This window comes from Mus caroli, chromosome 7 (genome assembly GCF_900094665.2).
Source record: "Mus caroli chromosome 7, CAROLI_EIJ_v1.1, whole genome shotgun sequence".
In the NCBI taxonomy this organism is placed as follows: domain Eukaryota; kingdom Metazoa; phylum Chordata; class Mammalia; order Rodentia; family Muridae; genus Mus; species Mus caroli.
The window spans coordinates 121,818,981-121,840,082 of record NC_034576.1 but is presented as its reverse complement, the minus strand read 5'-3'; the positions used below and the strand labels follow the sequence as shown (position 1 = coordinate 121,840,082).

At 42.2% G+C, this 21,102-nt stretch overlaps 1 protein-coding gene across 1 annotated transcript in view; it reads right to left on the bottom strand.

Annotated features, from left to right (window-relative positions):
* Window positions 1–5,423: 5,423 nt before the first annotated feature.
* The window catches only part of Acsm1 (acyl-CoA synthetase medium chain family member 1), a 47,604-nt gene continuing 31,925 nt past the window's right edge, over window positions 5,424–21,102 (bottom strand). The window contains exons 7-14 of the mRNA XM_021166558.2: window positions 16,551–16,630; window positions 14,723–14,846; window positions 13,667–13,747; window positions 13,080–13,181; window positions 10,690–10,817; window positions 9,678–9,777; window positions 8,207–8,326; window positions 5,424–5,742 (exon numbers count right to left, since the gene is read on the bottom strand). Coding sequence (XP_021022217.1) covers window positions 5,656–5,742; window positions 8,207–8,326; window positions 9,678–9,777; window positions 10,690–10,817; window positions 13,080–13,181; window positions 13,667–13,747; window positions 14,723–14,846; window positions 16,551–16,630 — 822 coding nt within the window. The 3' untranslated portion in view covers window positions 5,424–5,655. The remainder of the gene's footprint in view (window positions 5,743–8,206; window positions 8,327–9,677; window positions 9,778–10,689; window positions 10,818–13,079; window positions 13,182–13,666; window positions 13,748–14,722; window positions 14,847–16,550; window positions 16,631–21,102) is intronic.

Genomic DNA, 21,102 nt, shown 5'->3' with positions numbered 1-21,102 from the left:
CAAGCCTCAGCACCACAAAGACCAAGAATGCACACCTGTAATTCCATTATGTGGATGTAGAGGTAGGAAGAACAGAAGTTAAAGGCCATCTCCAGTTATATATGACCAGCCTGGGCTACTTGAGACCCTGACTGAACAAACAAACAAACAAACAAACAAACAAACAAACCCTAAAACATCTTCTTACTCATATTTCTCAGGAAAAACAAATTTTACACTTATATATGCCCAGTGATGAATCACCCCTTTCAGGAAGGGATCATATCTGTCAGTCACAACTGTCCGTGTTCTCCCCATTGCTGATGTACCTGTTCAAAGGAACCTCCATTTCCCCAAGGTCCAAAAGGCAGAAGGGACAAATCGTTGTCTATTAGCATACCAAGGCATATGCTGGCCTTCAAGCTCCTTCAGAATCACAAGAACCTGTTATCCATTTCAAAGGCCATGCTAGTATTAGGACTCTTCTTATCTCTTCCCCTACCCTAACCCCCCCCCCCCCAGCTCACAGGCTTCCTTCCCCATGGCTATACCACTCCTCTTATAGCCCTGATATTTTTGGTATGCCCTCTCTCTTTCTTCCTCCCTTTCCCTCTCCCCTTCCATCCCTCTCTTGCTCCCTCCTCCTCCTCCTCCTCCTTCTTCTTCTTCTTCTTCTTCTTCTTCTTCTTCTTCTTCTTCTTCTTCTTCCTCTCCTCCTCCTCCTCCTCCTCCTCCTCCTCCTCCTTCTTCTTCTTCTTCTTCTTCTTCTTCTTCTTCTTCTTCTTCTTCTTCTTCTTCTTCTTCTTCTTCCTCTCTCTCTCTCTCTCTCTCTCTCTCTCTCTCTCTCTCTCTCTCTCTCCTTTCCCACACTCCCAATCCATCTCTATCCATCTGCCCTGCTCCCACTTCTCTCATGACCAGGTCCAGCTGACTAGCTGGCCATGGTCAGTCTGCTTCTACTTCTTTCTCTCTTTGCTCTGGATTCTCCCAGCTGGCTCTGGTTGTTTTGCTTTCTTATAACTACAATAAAAATCAGTCATGTTGTCAGTTTATACACCACTTTTCACACACCTCTGACTTTTGTGAGGTGATATGTACCCTAAGAGTCAATATTATAATTTTGAGATTGATACATAATTGGTTGTGTATCAACAGTCGGATTCTCCTCATAGATGGCAGATGGAGCCACCTGTTTGAGTAGTATACACTTCTTCTTCCGTTTTATTAGAGAGATGTGGGTCTGTATCTCCCTTCACTTTTTACTTTCACAACAGAAGCTGGTTCACTAACACCCCTGCAAAATTTCCTATAATATCTCTATAATTTGAATTGACTTGGAAAACAAACATTCATTTGAGGCGCAACCACATTAATTCAAACTTTAGGAAATTAACAGCTCTTTTTAGAATTCTTGTTAAAGAGAAAGGTCACCACATGAAGCACCGTGGTTACTTTACGTGATTACCTGTAGCTTAGTATGAAAACACTCAGGCTTACATTATTGACCCATCCAGGCTTGATTCAACGACGTTGTCCTACTTTCCCATTGCTGCGATACAATAAATATCCCCATAAGAACGACTTCATTGTCCATTGTGGCAGTTGGCATAGTGAAAGAAAGGCATGGTGTAATGTAAGGTCCACAAGGCCAGCTCATTTTAGTGCATCTGCACTCAGGAGATAGGAAATGAACAAGAAGCAAGGCTGGGATACAAAGTCTCAAGATCCACTCCCAGTGACCCACTTCCCCCTGTCAGGTTCAACTTTCTAAAAGTTCCACAGCATCATTAGATGGAGCCCAGGTAGTCAAATAAGTGAATCTATAGGGGCCACTTTACCTTCAAACCATAGCAGATGTTTCAACACATGACTGGTCCTCCCTCCCTGTGTCCCTCCTTCCATTCCTCCCTCTTTTCTTCCCTCTATTCATGCATTAAATGTCTTATTTTGGGTATATCTCAAATTAAATTGAAAGTATATCTTCTTAAATATTTAATTAAAACTATCATTATCTATATTTCATTTCAATGACTCTTTATATAAAAAAACACACAGCAAAATTTACAAACCTTTAATATATATTATGTTTGAAAATTTCATTTTACAAGTGTAAGTCAAGACCTTTCAGCATCTACCCTGGTGCAGCACTGCACAAACTGGGCTCACCCTCTTCCTGGTTGACATGCTATCATCATGGGTTGATCTTACTATAGCCCCCATCGTGAGTGCTATTCACGTCTGCCTTGCTCTGCTCTGCAGTGTGGTTATGCAGTCACATTTCTAAGCAGAACAGTAGCCATTTGTTTCCACTTCTGACTCTAAGTCTTGCCCATTGAATGCCTATGTCTGTTGAGCTTGCAGTCTTGAAAGCTGTTTAGAATCCGTGTGCTGATTTGGGGAGTACTTATGGACAAGTTGAGAGCAACCATGAAGGACATTATCAGAGTCACTGGAACTTACTCCGGGGGATTGTCTTCACTCATCACTTTAGAGTCTCAAAGAATTAACATCATGAAACTTAAAATGCCCCATACAATTCACGTCTATTCATCTCTCTCTTGGCTTTCTTTAAGGGCTGAGATTCAAGGATATGATTAATTTGGAATAAGGTAATCTCCCTGAGTCTTCTTCAAACGTTTATTGCTTTAAATGGTCAATATCACCTAGTCTAGGTGACTCAGAACAATTATTACACAGTGTTGGATCCAAGAGCAGGGAGGGACATGATGAGCTAGAAATTGTGCTTCACTCAGACATGAAGTGGAAATTTCTGGTTTCCTTGGAGATTTAGTTGTGTCATTTGGTGTTTTTTTTTTTTTTTTTTTTTTTCTGGAAACTCTCTTACAAGAGGATGTTTCTGTTGACACAGGCATGTGGGAGAATGTTTTGCTAAAAACAGACACATGGTGTTTTTCTGGAGGCAGCCTGGAAAAGGGGCATGTTTTGCTAGAGAGAATGCTTGAGAGAACAAGTGATGTTTGGAAAGGATCTAAATATAACCCAATGGACAGTGGATAATGCTGGATGGTATTGGTACACTTTGACATTTTTTTGCTGGTCATCATTGGCTTTGCTGATGCTGATCTTCACTGACTATGCTGGGTGGTATTGGTATGCTTTACCATTCTTTGTTGGTCATTGTTTGTTATGACTTTGTAGAGAGAAACACACTGAAAAACTTCTGGTGGTGTTCCAGCATTTTTGTGTTTTATTGTTTGTTTGTTTTTGTTTTTCCACTTCTGAGGACTCAGGTTGATAGGCAGAGCCTTGCGGTTTCTTCTGGATTAGATGGACCTGCTGTTCTGAATGGTGTTTGCAAGTGGATTGAGCTACCACTGCTGATTTATGTGAACTGACCTGCTGATATCCTGTTAACACAGATTGGATTTGCTCCAAGGAAATATTTCTAAACAGGTCCACATTCTCTTTTTCTCTATTAACCGTTCATTCCTACTACCTTGGTGGGTGGTGAGCTAGAAGAGACGTTAAAGCACTTAAGAACTCTTATTAAAAGTAGGTTTTGAAAACTCTAAGTCTATATAGGCATATGCATGTACAAGGCCATCAATGCCCTAGCCATGTGAGAGGGAAGAGGCTGGAGGTTTCCTCTTTCTTGGAGCACTGGCATTCACTGGAGATAGTGAGAGTTGCCATCCTCTCAGAGGCTGATGCAGACCTGTGAAGATTGGCCTTTTTTGTAGCTGATATATTCTAACTATATGAAGTCTTCTTATTGTTTGGAATAATGCTATCACTATTGATCCATGTTCTCCATATTTTTTTCAACCTGGGTCTGATTTTGTTGGCTTTTCTAAGAAGCCTTTTATTGCTGCCATGTTGAAATTTTCTATCCAGGTCATTTTTTTTTTCCCAAATATTCCCTGTTGCGAACATGCTTGAGCACATTATAAAAGGGCTTACAATTTATGTAGAACTTATTTGTTTGACCCACTTGCAAGCAGTGTCTCTTGGCCTGATATTATCTATGTTCCTGTAGCACTGATGGAGAAGCAGGCTCCAGGGTAAGAACTGTATCTAGGGAGAAAAATGGCTCAAAGAGACTTATGTCTCAGCCGTGAGGGAGTCTTGCAAGGAGGCAGAATAAGAGAAACTTTGCTTATAGACCAGATTCTATGGCTGGGAACTGACCTGGAGGGGAGGCAGAACCTGTGTCCTTATTTGTAGTCCATCCCTTCTGTTTGTCACTCTGTTAGTCACTACTATAATGATGACAATGATATCATCTAATACTTATGATAGTATTATTGGGAATGAAGAGTGCCACTGTATTCCTTTGTGCAGGGTTCTAGGGGACACTTTTATTTTGGCTTTTAAATCTCCTAAACCAAAAGCCACATCTATTACTGTACTCCCCATCTGACCATGTGACCCTTTCCACAAGGACCATTATAATTAGACACTCTCTGGATTCTTGGGGTCCAGCCATGGTCCTATAGAATCCCCTGAGACATGGTCAATGCCCAGCACTATATTTAGAATCCACAAGACACCATCTTCAGTAAGAGTTTAAATGAGGTAGGTCACATGAGCCATCATGTCATATATGGGACTATAGAGGTATTCCCAAGAGAGGCTGGGGCTAATGTGTGTTCTGCTTGGCTCTGTGCTTGCTGAATTTGTATATTCCCTTGAGTGCGTGTATCTATCCAAGAATCATGCAGATGTTAAAGGAATTTTTCAGTAATGACTTCCCTCCAAGGTAGGATAAAAGAAAGTGTACTCTTTCCCACAACCTCCCTGACCAAGGACATTTCTGCTTCTGCTCTTTTTAGCCAGATGGTCTTACCTCAGATTTCAGAGACTTGAGTGATAGAGAATTCACAGAACTCAAGACAGTGTGGGTCCTTTGGGTTCCTACAGGATGTTATAGTGAGAAACAAGGGGCTATCTGTAGAGGAATCTTGCTGAAGAGTAGTGGGCCCTGACAGTGAGTAGGATCCCTGGGGGATCATGTTCTTGTCCTTGAGAAAGGGATGTATATGGGTCCCCTGTGGAGGAAAGCCCCCATGGAATTAAGGCTCTGAGATCCCTGGTTAGGGATAGAGGATACCTCCTGGGTTCCTGGAGGCTGGGCATCTCAGTCATTTATAGTAGATTTAAGTTAGGGCACAGCAGTAGCAGTGGCATTATTGGAGACAGGGCAAAAATGATAGTGAACTCATCCAAAGACAGGATGGTGTGGCAAGTACGCGTTGGCAGTAAGCCACAGCTGAGCTCAGTGGACTTCCCTTCTAGCCTAATCTCCTGCAGGCTCTGGGAAGGCTACTTTCTGTACCTGTGTCCCGGCTGTTGAATGCATGCTCAGGATTCCTCCAGAAACTGCTATCAAAAGGGAGAGTTTGATCCTGGAGTATCTCAGATTGACAACTAGGGATGCTTATGGAGGGCAGGCATTCATCCACAGAATGATTGATGATGCAGGGTGCTATTCAAGTTGGTATTTTTATTACCCACAAACAGTCTGAGAGTGCACTGTGGAAGGGGAACAGGAAGGGATCCAGGAAGGGGACCAACTGAGTTTGAAGAAAGCAAAAATGTTGGGGTCTTGGTTTTCTCTTCCACATTTACCCTTCCTGCATTCCATCATCATCCCACACCACCCTGCCCCCAACAGCCAAGGATTCAGGTCACAGGATGCTCTGGGTTGATTGCTGTTCATAGCTGACCAAACTCCTTGTTTCGAAGTTCCTTCCTTTTGATTTTGCCTGTGACGGTTTTGGGCAATTCTGAAACAAACTCCACCTGGTAGAGAAGAAAGTCATCCTGACTTATGGTTTCCATGGTGTCCATCCAGTTCCCCACTTCCTGTTTCACCCCAATTTCCTATGGTGACCCCCATGGACTCCACTGAGCATTGCAGGAGCCCTGTAGGAGGGTGTAGTCAGGTATCTTACTTTGATCCAGGAAGCAGAATGTGTCCTATTCACACAGAAGATTTTGGAGCCACTAATATTGGCTACTATGTTCTCTGCCTCTTACAGGGCAAAGCAGGTGCCTTTGTGGCATCCCCACCGCAGCATGAGGGATGTGGGGCAGAAGTAGAGGAGTCAGATAGACATGTGAGGACCTTCATGGTTATCAGCCTCCATTGTTTGGATACCACATACAGAGATATGTAACTCTCTGATTGGAAGTAAGGTTTTCTGCTCCCTGTAAGGGCGAGAGCCTTGACTAATAAAAAAATGCTGATATGTGGTTTTCACACATACCTTTGAGTTTCAACACTCCTCTTACTGAGTAAAACCTCAGGCAACTTGAACCTCAACTACATCTCTATAAATCAGGCATACATGTTCTTAAGACTGTGGGCAGGCTTAAATAACAGGGCATGGGACTAGAGCCTGGCACACACAATAAGTATTCTAGTACACAATACATGCTAGCTCTGCAGCTTCCTAATATGTGTGCCTCAGTGAAAATGCAGATGGTATAAGAATGCACTGCAGCAGAAGAAAACAGAGGATCCAGCAATACCTCTCCTGGCATATATCCAGAAGATGTTCCAAATGGTCTGCTTGTGGACGTTGTACATCGTGGTGCGGAGCCTAGTGCGCACCACGATGTACAACGTCCACAAGCAGCTGTTGTGGACGTTGTACATCGGGTGCGCACTAGGCTCCGCACCACGATGTACAACGTCCACAAGCAGTTAGAGACTGCCATATCCAGGGATCCATCCCATAATCAGCCTCCAAATGCTGACACCATTGCATACACTAGCAAGATTTTGCTGAAAGGACCCCTGCTTGTGGACGTTGTACATCGTGGTGCGCACTAGGCTCCGCACCACGATGTACAACGTCCACAAGCAGTTAGAGACTGCCATATCCAGGGATCCATCCCATAATCAGCCTCCAAATGCTGACACCATTGCATACACTAGCAAGATTTTGCTGAAAGGACCCTGATATAGCTGTCTCTTGTGAGGCTATGCCGGGGTCTAGCAAGCACAGAAGTGGATGCTCACAGTCAGCTATTGGATGGATCACAGGGCCCCCAATGGAGGACCTAGAGAAAGTACCCAAGGAGCTAAAGGGATCTGCAACCCTATAGGTGGAACAACAATATGAACTAACCAGAACCCCCCAGAGCTCGTGTCTCTAGCTGCATATGTATCAGAAGATGGCCTAGTCGGCCATCATTGGAAAGAGAGGCCCATCGGTCTTGCAAACTTTATATGCCTCAGTACAGGGGTATGCCAGGGCCAAGAAGTGGGAGTGAGTGGGTAGGGGAGCAGGGTGGGGGGAGGGTATAGGGGAATTTTGGGATAGCATTTGAAATGTAAATGAAGAAAATATCTAATAATTTTTTTAAAAGATTGTAAAAAATAATAAATAAATAAAAAGAATGTACTGCAGCAGAAGAAAACAATGACTTTCTGACATGAATGTCTGTGCTCTCTTATTTTAAACCAGCAGGGCAGTACTAGGCATCTTCCTCTGTAGTTTGCTTTCTCTCTTAATATACTGATAAGGCATTTTAGGTAAAAAATAATCTGAAACTGGACATAATAGTATATGCCTGTGATCGTGACACCCAGAAGACCAAGGCAGGAGGATTGGAAGTTTGAGGCCAGCCTGGCTATGAAATGAGTTCTAGATCAGCTTGGGTTATACAAAGAGGCATTGTCTCAAAAACAAAACAAAAACAAAACATAAAAACAATTTTTTACCACCAGCTTAAATAAGAGGACAATTTTAAATTTTGTGACTAGCTCATTTCACTGTTACTGGACATTTTTGCATGCTTGCACATGTCACTTAAAACAAATGTAAAAAACCAAGCATCTCAAAATGTATTGGGAGTTCTAAGAATAAATATTTTGTTCCTTTTTGTTAGTTTTATGTATGTATATTATTGGGGTTGATAAACAGGGTTTACTTCTTACTGTGGGCCACATTGAAAAGTATTGATTTTGATTTTTTTTCTTAAAATTTACAGGATAATAAATAACATTAAAAAGTACTCTTGGGGTACTTTGCTAACCTTTCTATTTTGGTTACTGTGCATCCATGAGTTCATTTTGTATTTCTGGTACAGGGTAGGGATTCCCAAAGAAACAAAACCTTTTGGTGGCCTGACCGGCCCCCCACCCCCACCCCCACCCCCACCCCCACCCTCACCCCCACCCTCACCCCCACCCCCACCCCATGGTTGCCCTCTGAGAGGTGAGGCAGCCAGTGAGAGCCCAGCTAGCCTGGCTCACCTTCCTGGGGTACTTGTATGGTGCTGTCACTGACTTCACATGATGCTGTAGCTCTTTGATAAGCTGTTCCTGATCATGTGACAGGAACTCTGGGTTGAGGACAATAAACGCCTTCACCACCTGCAAAATGGAAGTGAAGATGAGAAGCATGCCAACTTGTTCCGCACACAGCTCAATCTGTCAATGGACAAAACCCACTTTAGGCTTGAGTTGATGTTTGAGGCTAGGGTTTATGTGTAGGAACCAGGTTCAAATCCCTGTCCTCCCCATTTCCATTGCATGTGTTGGAAAAATACCTGGTTTCTCCTACCTCTAACTTCTTTTCTTTGTGAAATAGATACAACAGAAGTTCATTCTTTTTTTTTTCAGTTAAAATTTATTAGAAAAGAAATCTTAGTAAATAAAAACATTATTTGCTAAAAGATCATTTATCTGGTGAAGACATAGAGATGCTTAGAGATATGTGACTACATTAAAAATCAGAATAAAAATAAATAACTGCATCATTCATAATTAAGGATTAAAAGACTACAGAATGAAAATAAAAGAAAGTCCATTCTTAACAAGGTTTTTATTAAGGGCCCATGAGAACACACAGTATGTTTGAAACATGTAGCCTACTTATATTTGTTCATACTATCATCACCATTATTAATATCAATATGATTTTACTGTGTACACTGTTTTGTGTCTAGAACTCAATGGACCATAATAATCATCATAATAAATTAAAACAGCAGTGGCTGTTATTAACAGTATTGTGATAACTTTTATTTTACAGCATTAGATATATCCCCACTTATCCAGTTACTTACACAAGTCCTGGCACACAGAAGTATTCACTAGACATTGTTGAGCCAATGAATGCATGTTCTAAAATTTGCATTCATGTGTGTGTGTGTATATATATGTATATATGTATGTATGTGTGCACACACACATGTGCACCACAGTACTGTAACTTCTCTGCAAAAGTGGACTATAACTGAGAAGCGACATAAACCCCCTTTTCCCTCAGCTACTTTTTGTTAGGATATTTTACAACAGCAACAGGAAGGAAACTAAAATACCTACTGAATTATCCCCAGGCCCAGGGCATGTATTTTAGATGTACCACACTGCTTTCTCTTCCCGTTCATTTGCTGCAGGACTTAGGCAAGTTACTTAAACTCCCCACACCATTCTTTCCTACACCTAGAATGTGAGACTGGGTTTGGATTTACTTACTAATTCTTTTGTCACAGCTCCAGCCTCAGGATATTGGGTTACCTGAGGGTGTAATGATTTGCCACACGGCAGCTCATTCAGTCTCAACCTTTTTCAGACCACACTGTCCATGCATAAGTGCACATGACCGCCAGTGGCCTGAGTTCCATCCTACGTTCTCAGGTTATGCGAAGGCCTTGGAAGTCTCCTGACTTCTGTGTCTCCAGCTCCTACATGCAACAAAAGGCTTCTGTGCTCTCCTTACCTCTCCTCGATCCTTGTCCGGGCTGCTCACCACCGCAGACTCTGCCACCGCTGGGTGCTCCACCAAGGCGTTCTCCACCTCTGCAGGCCCGATGCGATACCTGGAGAAGCAAGAGTTCTGAGTGTACACCAGGGCTGCTGAGAACCATCGCTTACACCTTGTTCTTTGAGGTTTGCATGGGCACTTGACACTGAGGGGTGAGGTTGTAGACTGGAGAGTAGTAATTTGGACCCAAAATATGAAAAGTGGGGCATTTGGTACTAAAACTATGTGGCTCAGATGTTCCTGGGGATGGTTCATGTGTGCCCCTGGTGAGGGAGGTGGCAGAGTGACAGCTTCTTGTGGAGCTGCTAACGTAGCTTCTCCCAGCACCTCAAATTGTGTCCTAGAAAATGCTGTGCATCTAAGCATGCAACTTTATCATTTTGATTTTTAGTTTTCCCCTCTCTTCCTATCCTTTCTTTCTTTCTTTCTTTCTTTCTTTCTTTCTTTCTTTCTTTCTTTCTTTCTTTCTTTCTTTCTTTCTTTCTTTCTTTCTNTTCTTTCTTTCTTTCTTTCTTTCTTTCTTTCTTTCTTTCTTTCCTTCTTTCTTTCTTTCTTTCTAGATACTAGGGATTGAATTTAGGCACTCACACATGGATGGCACATTCTTTATTAATAAATGCTATCCTTGAAATCATTTTGTTGCCCAGGCAGCTTTGGATTTGGGAATTCTTCTGCCTCAGCTTTCTGAGTACTGTGGGTTATAGGCCTGTGTAACTACACTACAATCTTGGCTCCTCCTCATAACTATGTAATGTTTCCCCCTCCTTGAACGTCATTTGTACTCTTTTGGCTGCAAGGGTGGATGGTGGAGGTGTCAGGTACCCAGGAATTAGGACATCCCAGGCATGGCTCTGTTCAGAGTCAGGCTGAAGGTCCCATCACCGAGGCATGGAGGAATATCAGGTAGGCAAGATGCCATAAGGCATTTGAAGGTCTCAGAAACCAGCCCAGGGCCAGCCACACCTACCCGGAAGCATTGATGACATCATCGCCCCTTCCCAAGAACCAGATGTAGCCCTCTTCATCAATGGTCGCTCTATCCCCACTATTGTAAAAGTCCCCACACTCCACTTCAGATGTGTTCTCTGGGCTATTCTGCGAAGACAACAAAGTGCCTTTGTTGAAGGTTAGAGTTGAGCCTGGGCGTCATGTCTGAGTTTGAATTCTGCACATGGCCCCTGAACCAGGCCAAACACTGTGGGCTGCAGCTCCATCTGTGAGTACCATTCAGCTCGTATTTAAAAAATAGCATCTTACTTTTATGCAACTCTCCACCAGAACAAAGTTCCCATTCTGAGCGATATGCTCAGTGTGTTCAATGCTGGGACAGCTGGGAAGAACAGCAGCAGTGGTGAATTCCCTTTGCCAAGTGCTACCTAATCTGATCGTCACAGGAGTCCAACGAGGCAGGTGCTTCATAACTTAAGCATTTTTTATGACAATACAAAACAATGCAAAGTAAGAACAATAATTAGAATAAGAAACAATACCAAGAAATCCCATAGGCCCTTTATCTAGTTTCCTCCAATGATATTGTCTTTTAAAACTATTGTTCAATATTCCAATCAGGATATGGACATTGATCCATTCTCTGACCTCTCTCAGATTTCTTGTGGTTTTACGTGTGTGTGTGTGTGTGTGTGTGTGTGCATGTGTTATGAAATTTGATTGCAGACATGATTCCTCATCCTGCTACCACAGCAGCAGCCTGCAGAGCAGTGCCACCACCAGGCGACCCTTCACAAGGCATTCTGTAAGTCTACTCCCTCCGGCTCCACAATCTCTAGTTTCTTTCTTGGTGTAGAATATAATTGAACATATGTGTGGGCTACAAGGTGATAGTTTAGCACACATATTATGGATAAAGACCAAATATGGGAAAACAACAAGATTAAAAATTTCACCAGAAGGTTTAAAAACAAGGAACTGAAAATACAGTAACTGAAAAAAAAAAAAAAGTCCTGAGAGAGACAGAAAGATAGAGAGACAGAGACACAGAGAGAAGGGTAGCAAAGTGAACAGAGAGTAAGGGACTTGTAGGACATCCCAAGGCCACCAAAAGGTGCAGTCTTAGAGGCTCAAAAGGAGGGGAAGTGGGGCGCGGTGGGGGGGGAGGGGCTGGGTTCAAATACATTATGGCAGAAAAAGCTTCCATACATGAGGTTAGTGGAACAAGCTGTGTCACGTGAGCTCACGGATGTAAGTGATATGAAATAGGCAAATCCACAAAGCAAATGAGAGCTAAGCAGATGCTGGGGTAAGGGGTAAGCACTGAGTGGTGCTGTGCATCTGGTACAGAGTTAGAGCGTGTAGATTTTCTGGAGACAGATGATGGCGAGGGTTTCACTCTGTCATGAATTGTTTGCATGCCACTGAGGTGCACAATTGAAAATGGTGGAGTGAACTTTATATTCAATTTTACTTCAAAACAAACAAACAAACAAACAAACAACAACAACAACAACAACAACAAATCAGGTCTTATTGGAGGTGTCCTTATATTGTGGCCTCCAGGGGGCATTGAGTTATTGTGATATAGTGACCAAAACAACTTCGTGGGTCTTAGTATTAATTCTCAGAAACAAAACTCTAAGAGGGAGAAAAGAAAACTGAACACACACATACCACACACACACACACACACACACACACACACACAATGTTATAAATAATATAGAATACCTAAGTTTAGGAGTCATGAATGTGCATGTATATGTGGTTCTTATAACTGCCTATTGCAATTACTTAGGATTTATAGACACACCCATAGGAACTGCTCCCCAGGGTTGTGTGTGAAGACAGTCATAAAGTCAGGTGAGAAGTGTGTGGAGAAAGGGGATGGAGCCTGAGATTAGTTTCAGAGTCTGCTTACACTCCCACGGTCCATCTTGAAGTCCAAGAATTCCCTCTTGGGATCACCACTAACCAGGATGGTCAGAGTTTGTTTGATCAGCAATTTCAGCAGGTTTTCTTCCAATTCAACCCAGCTTTCTACAGTCCCCCAATTTCTAACTTAGAGCAGGACACCTAAAAAGATGCAGATCCTAGACCTGCACTGATCATCTGGCATGAGTAAGACATACAACACTTCAGTTTTCCCTTTGAGAAGGGACAACTGGGTTTATTGGAGGCCAAGTCTGGTGACTCTAAGGTCAATCTTTCTATCCCATAATTTAGCTCTTAAATCCCCAAGTGGGCTTGGACAGAAGGACGGTGACAATGTGCCAAAGAGCTTAGATGAGTGTCATTAACATGGACTGCATTAGGCTAGAATGAAGAGGAGATGACTCAAAGAAGTCTCAGGATACAGAGCTACCCTCACATGTTCTTGAGACTGGGTTGGTGGGATGCTATTACCTCATATTCCATGAAGAGGCCTAGAGGCCTGGTGGGCTTGATCCTGATGCCAATGTATCCTTCAGTGTTGGGTGGGAGAATGTTGCCCTTTTCATCGATGATCTGGAATAAGAAGCCTGTGAATCCCACACTATGAGACTCGTCCAGCCCTCTGTGCCACTGCTTGGCTCACCATAAGACACTAGTAAGGCAAATGGGACCTACTCATGGACAAACCATCAGAAAATAGAATAAAACTCTCAACTTCTTGGAAATCAGTAAATATGGAACCCAAGACAAGGGGATCTTTGTTTCATGGGAATGTAGATGTTACTGCCATGTCTACAAACTGGAAAACAGTGTCACCCAAGGGAATTATTTAGTTTTCTTTCTAATACACCATGTGTGATGCATCACTCCGTCAAGTGAGCTGCATTAGTATCCAAAGTACCTCTCACCCAAAGCTTCCATAGATATTGGGGAAAACAGGAACCAAGGAGTAGGGTGTCTTGGGTGCTGGTGTAGCTGGCTCTACCATCTGCCATCACACATGATCCTAATCCCTAGTGTGCTATAAAGTGCTCCCCATCAGCACCCTAAGACCAGACCTGCAAGTCAAAGGGTAAGATGGCCTTCCCTACGGAGCCTCGCTTGATCTTCATTTCCCGGAGGGTGGCACTGCTGATCCCCTGTGCACAAAAGAAGACCAAGGTTGGCCAAAGCAGAGTCATATGCATGACCTCCAATAGTGACCATTGTTGAGAGTAGGACTTTGGTTCAAGACATTGACCCAACTCTATGCAAAGGACACTTGTTATTCTCAGCGTTATATCTCTGGGTTATCATTAAGGGTGGGCATGCGTTACATGGACTGTTTGTTTTGGTAAAAACAGCAGACAAGCATGCGACTAAGATCTAAACTATTAAATGTATTATAGGCCCCGAAATAGCAGACATTAGCTAGAGGAATACTAGGAAGTGTCTCCATTCCAGTCATTAGACTTTAATAGCAAATGTCTGGGGAGATGACCACTAATGGAGTCCTTGAGTTTCACAACGTGCATGATACTCTAAATGCCCTGACCATCTGCTAACTCAGTGACACTCTGGGATATCATTAAGTGTGTGCATGTGTATGTGTGCATGACTGTATGCTTGTGTATATGTGACAAATACAGAAACTCTTTGTTTCCTCATCTACTACCATTATAATCTCAGTTTAACTTGCCTTGCCTTCCTCAACACCCAGAGATGAACCTTGAAAATCAGCTCTCAACCACCTCTTCATGGCTGCTCTAGGCTGTGAGGGTGGAACTGGCAGGGCTTGTTGACAGTGGTCTCTGTAGTATGGATGAGACCTTTCTATCCCACTACCCCTATGGGACACCCCTGGGTTAACAATCTCAGGTACAGTGTCAAAGTGTCTTATGTTTTGCCTAACAGCTTCAGCTCATCTGTCTCTTAATGAGTTGATGAGCTGTACATTTTCTTTCTGAGAATTTGGCATAACTTATCTTTGCACCCCAAAGCCCCTCCCCTGTTGGCTTTCAGTGGTGCTGTGCACAAAGAAGATTTCAGCACACACTGGGTCACATTGTGGCTGGCTCTCACTGGCTCTGTAGTTGAGCCCACTGAAATGGTACAGAAGGGGCCTGGTCACCTACCGTTTCTGACTGTCCATAGACCTCGTGGATGGAAAGACCTGTCCTTTGCTTCCACTGCTCATACTCCTCAGGCAGCAGGCTCTCCCCACCAGTAGTGCAATGCTCAAGGGTCGGGAATCTGAGGCTTTGGGAAAGGCAAGCATGTCAGGTCATGAATGCTTTGCAGGAGACACAAATTATCAAGAGCATACTGCTTTGTCATTCTGATCATTTATCTGCCTGCTTTCTCATTTTTAAATCGACTTTCTGTCATTTTACTGATGGTCACAGCCAGCCAGATGCCATTTCTCTCTGTAAATCCCTGTTAATGTTTCTGGCAGGGGGTAAGTGAGTGATGGTTTAGATGCTGGGTCATATCACTGATGTTTTGGTTAAGTTTGGATGTTGATGTAACAAGAGAGAGACAAGAATTCACAAGACTCTTAAGAAGCTACCCTAGAAAATCTTCCTATGTGTCCAAGAGGGTCAACTTTATAAACCATAAATGCTAAGGAAAGAGACCCCAAGGGAAGCTAGGGTGTAGCAGAACTAACTAGACTGCCTTCTGTGAGGGATGGACTGGACTCATGTTGGGCCTTTTCTTTTTCTGCCTGAGTGTTGAAAGTCAGGGCTATGGGTGTGGTGGCGCACACCTTTAATCCCAGCACTCAGGAGGCAGAGGCAGGCAGATTTCTGAGTTCAAGGCCAGCCTGGTTTACAAATTGAGTTCCAGGACAGCCAGGGCTATACAGAGAAACCCTGTCTCGAAAAACCAAAAAAAAAAAAAAAAAAAAAAAAAAAAAAAAAAAAAAAAAAAAAAAAAAAAAAAAAAAAAGAAAGTCAGGGCTAGAAAATACATAACATGAATACATTGTAGACACATGATTTGGAAAATGAAGTCAGATGCCACAGAATAATGCATGATTGTATATATAAAAGTGCCTGGCAAATACAGAAGTGGATGCTCACAATCATCCATTGGACAGAGCACAAGGTCCCCAGTGAAGGAGCTAGAGAAAGGACCCAGGGAGCTGAAGGGGTCTGAAGCCCCATAGGAGGAACATCAATATGAACTAACCAGTACCCCCAGAGCTCCTTGGAACTAAACCACCAATCAAAGTAAACACATGGTGGGACATGTGGCTCTAGATGCATATGAGGCTGAGGATGACCTAGTTGGTCATCAATGGGAGGAGAGGCCCTAAGTCCTGTGAAGGTTCTATGCCCCACTATAGGGGAAGACCAGGACTGGGAATGGGAGCGGGTAGGTTGGGGAGCAGGGGAAGGGGAGAGGGGATAGGGGATTTTCAGAGGGGAAATTAGGAAAGAAGATAACATTTTAAATGTAAATAAAGAAAAGATCTAATAAAAAAAAGTTGAAAGCATGAAAAGCAGACCCATTTTCTTAGGAATATTTCTTACAGTCAAGAAAATAGTCATTTTATTTAGGGTACACAAGGAGGCACATAGAAGTCTCCAAGGCATTGACAGTGTCCTATTTGTCCTGACACATGTGCGTGATTGAGTGATTGCACTGGCATTTTTAATAGTTCATCAACTTGTAAATTTTCACCATAGGCATTTTGTATTTTTAATTTTTGTATGTCACAAAAATAAACTCACATACAAACGAATAAATCTATAAAGGTGTAAGGCTAAAGGCCCAGGTGTTGATCTTACTTATTTGACTAATAATTATTAAAATACACAGACATAGGCGCACACACACACACACACACACACACACACACACACAATCAAAGAACCAAAGAAAAAAAACCAAACCTTGGCACAGCAGAAACATTAAAATCCTACCCAGAGATTTCTGTTACAAGCCCGTGCTACATACTTGGAGGTTTTCTGCTGAAGAACCATTCGATACACGCCTGGGGCAGCAAGGCACTGAGTGATGGGGTATTTGAACAGTACCTGGAAATGGAGAGACAAGGAATTTTACTCTTGTAGATAAGGTTAAGAATATCAGCCAGTGATGAGCACTTAGGTTATGGTCTCTCCTTCAGGTAGGGCCACTTAGTTAGTTCTTTTAATACATGCATGCTATACATGAGTATCATTCGTGGTGGGGGCAAATGCAAAAGAAAAAAAAAAAGCAAGCAAATCAATGTTCCTGATAGTATAAAGGCTAGATACTAACAGAGGAGATTTAAAACAAGACATGCATGATAAGGTGGAAGTTGGTAGATGTCATGAGAAGATGTAGACTACTGTCAAGTACACAGCAGAGGGCAATAGATTGGTTGGGTGCTTCAAGGAGCTTATGAAGGGGGTGGCATTAGGAAGATATTATGAAATGATCACCATGTCTACAGACAGAGAGCTGAGGATGCTCAAGAAGATTGGAGGGTTTACAGGGGAAAAGTCTCAGGAACTAAACAAACATTTTGGCAAAGCAGAATAACACCACTTTAGATGCAGAGCAAAGAACAAGAGGTACAAACAGAAAGACAAAGACTGGAGTCACAAGCCTGAGGATGTAAAGCATTCAACTCTCATTGTTATTCATTAGAGACAGATTCATAAGAATTTCTGATTGGAACTGGGGGTAATCTGAAAGAGTGAGGAGCATCAAAGAGAACAAGTGTCTTAGAGTGAGTTTAGTCATATGTTACAAGAGACTACAGTTGAAATGTAGTATCTGGGACAGTATACTCCAAATAGTACCTCTCTGGTTTGAATTTTGGGTTCTGCTTCAGCAATGTCTTATATTCATATCCTCTCTCTATGGAGTTTGACCCACACCAGAGCTCCCTGCCTTCATCACGAACAGTGTCATCTCCATCCCCATACCCTGCCCCACCCAACCAGCAGCCAGTGTGTATCTGATCTTACTCCAGGTAGAGGAGACAGAGTATTGGGATAAGGCATAGATTACCTATAGCCAGAGGCTAGCTGTAGTGAGCATCTACTACGCACCAATCTCCAAAACAGATTCTAATGCAGTCATTTTGAATCATTGTCTTCTGAGTGGCCCTTGGCTCTCAGAGATGGAAACTCAGTGGAAACTTCTTAGTGTAAAATAGAATACAGGTGTCCCTAGACTTCAGGGGATGTTGCAGTCTAATAAGCCCATCATGCATTTAAATATGAGAATTAATTCACCTAACTACGCAACCCAAGCTTATCAACACAGTCTATCTTAGACCTTCATTTGTTTCTCCTTGTTGGATTACCTTTTCCTGGGGAGATATGAAGAAATTGTGTTTCGATGACACAGACTCCTCTATCCCCCACAAAAGACTCAATTCAAGTCCAGCTTGGAGAACTGATGAATTGTTGGGTGTACTTATAGGGGTATGGTTAAGGGGTTACTTACAGGAATGTGAGTGACCTCTGAATAGCTACATCACTGGAAAGCCCTACAGTGGATGAATGGTGACCTCTTGGAGTTACATAAAAGGAATACCCCTTCAATTAGCCTTCCACCTTCTGGACAGGATTATATGCAACTTTGGAGGACCAGGAGAGAGCATGTGGCTCTTACTTAAAGCAGGGCTCTAATGTCCTTCCCCCAACTCCTTCGACCAAGAATTTGAATAGCCCAGTTATGCAAGGGTCTCATAAATGCAGGTAGTCACAGCTGCTCTGATTTTGAGATGGCATTGACAATATCATGCCCATTATGCCATGTTTCATTGAACCCTTTTTATTCATGGGGTGACTAGGATTTGGGCTTGCTGCAACTGTCCAGCATCATGTAAAACTATTATTCTGTATTTCAGTAGCTCAGAGAAAGATCCAACTTGAAAGTTCTATATGCAGTTTTTATTTCAATGTGGCCTCTATTTATTTTACACTAGATCTTGGAAAGAAAAGACTGGACTCTGCCTAGAGTTTTGATGGCCATATGTACTACTTACTATCTACTGTGTTTACTAGAGAAATGGAAGTGAAGATTGGCTTAAAAGGGAAAGAAACTCAGGGGCATAACCTTGAGGGACTGAGGGGCTCAGCAATAGGCTGAGAAGGGACTTAGCTGAGTGAGGTTGGCAGAGAAGAAACTTCCCGAATTTGAAGAGTAAATGGCTTTACTTTTATCCTTATATCCCATTTGCATCATGAGACTGAAAATACATAAATTTTTATTAAAATTTCATAAAAGGCCTGCAGATGTCACTTGCTCAGATGCAGACCACATTGGTTAAAAGAACAGGTGAATAACTCAACTGACATCTGAGCCGCCACATTCCCTAGATTAAGCTCCCAAAGACTCACTATCCACACCTCACTGCCCTCTCCATGGCTGGGTCCCTAATTCCTATCTCTGAAGACTTCAGTGCTAAGTTGCAGGCCACACCATTCAGAACAGGCACTCCCTCCTGCACCAAAAGTCAAGTTAGCTACCAGATGTCCAGCACCCAACCTAGCCAGAGACTTCTTACAGGATCAGAGGTTACACTGGTCCCAGAAATAGAGGCCACAATGACCAGAAGACCAAAGAGGAAACAGTAACCAACCAACAAAATACACTTCTGTCTTGGGTAGGGTTTTGTTGATCTTCAGAGACAGCATGACCAAGAAAACTTTTATATATAAAAAAAAAACATTTAATTGGGGCTGGCTTACAGTTTCAGAGGTTCACTCCTCTGAATTATCATAATGGCAGGAAGGATGGCAGTGTCCAGGTGGATATTGTGCCAGAGAAGAAGCTGAGAGTTTTACATCTTGATCTGATGGCAGTCAGGAAGAGGCTCTCCCCCACATTGTGTGGAACCTGAGCATCAGAACTCAAAGTCCACCCCCACAGTGGTATACTTCCTCCAAGAAGGATATACCTATTCCAAGAAGGACACATCTTCTAATAGTGTCACTTCCTGTAGGCCAAGCATTCAAACACATGAGACTATGGGGGTCAAACCTATTCAAACCACCACAACATCCAACAAAGACAAACTCGGAAATCAATACCTAGACCTATAGTCCTCCCAAACTCAGATACCTAAACACCAGAGTAAGAATACAACCAACATGCAATGTGGCACCACCAGAGCCCAACTATCCTACTTCAGCAACCCCTGTATATCCCGACACAGATGAAACACAAGAAAACAACTTTAAGACCAACTTTATGAAGATGATAGAGGTCCTTGAAGAGGAAATTTTAAAAATTCCTTAAAGAAATTGAAGAAAAGACAAACATACATCTGGGGCACTATGAAAAGATCAAATCTAAGAACAACAGGAATAGATTTATTTTTCCAGAAAATATATCTGACAAAATGATAGAAGAAAAGATTCCTAACCTAAAGAAGGGCATGCCTATAAAGGTACAAGGAACTTACAAAACACCACATAGATTGGAAAAGAAAAAAAAATCCCCATGCCACATAAACAATAAAACCACTAAATGTACAGAACAAAGAAACAATATTAAAAGTTGCAGGGGGAAAAGGCCAAGAAACATACAGAGGCAGACCTATTAGAATTAATACCTGACTTTTCAATGGAAAAATCTAGAAGTCAGAAGGGCCTGAGCAAATGTCTTGTAGACTCTAAGTGACCATGGATATCAGAATAGACTATTATATGTAGCAAAACTTTCAGCTACCATAGATGGAAAAAACAAGATAGTGTATGACAAAGTCAAATTTAAACACAAGTCTATCCACAAATGTAGCTCTACAGAAAGTACTAGAAGGAAAACTCCAACACAAGGAAGCTAATTACACCTTCAAACAGGCAGTTAAATAATATAAAACCAGCAAAAGCCAAGGGAAACACACACACACACACACACACACACACACACACACACTCCACCATCACCACTACCATCATCAAGGACAACAAAATAACAGGAGTTAACAGTCATTGGTCACTAATATCTCTCAATATGAATGAACTCAACTCCCCAATAAAAAGATATATACTAACAGAATGGATACAAACACAGGATTTATCCTTCTGTTGTATACAAGAAATACACCTCAACATCAAAGGCAAAGGCGTGAGAAAAGATTTTATAAGCAAATGGACCCAAGAAGCAAGCTGGTGTAGCCATTCTAATATCTAACAAAATAGGCTTCAAACAAAGATTAAATCAAAAGAGATGGAGAAGGATATTTCATATTAATCAAAAAAATTCACCAAGATGATATTCCAATTCTGAACATTTATGCCCAAATGTGAAGCACCCAAAATTTTAAAAAGAAACACTACAAAAGCTTAAATCACACACTGAATTTCACACAATCATAGTGGGAGACTTAAACACTCTACTCTCACCATTGGACAGGTCATCCAGACAATAACTAAACAGAAAAATAATAGAACTAAAAGAGGTTATGACACAATCACAAAAGAACTCACACAATATGTATTCATTGATAAGTGGATATTAGCCCAAAACTTAGGATACCCAAGATATAAGATACAATTTGCTA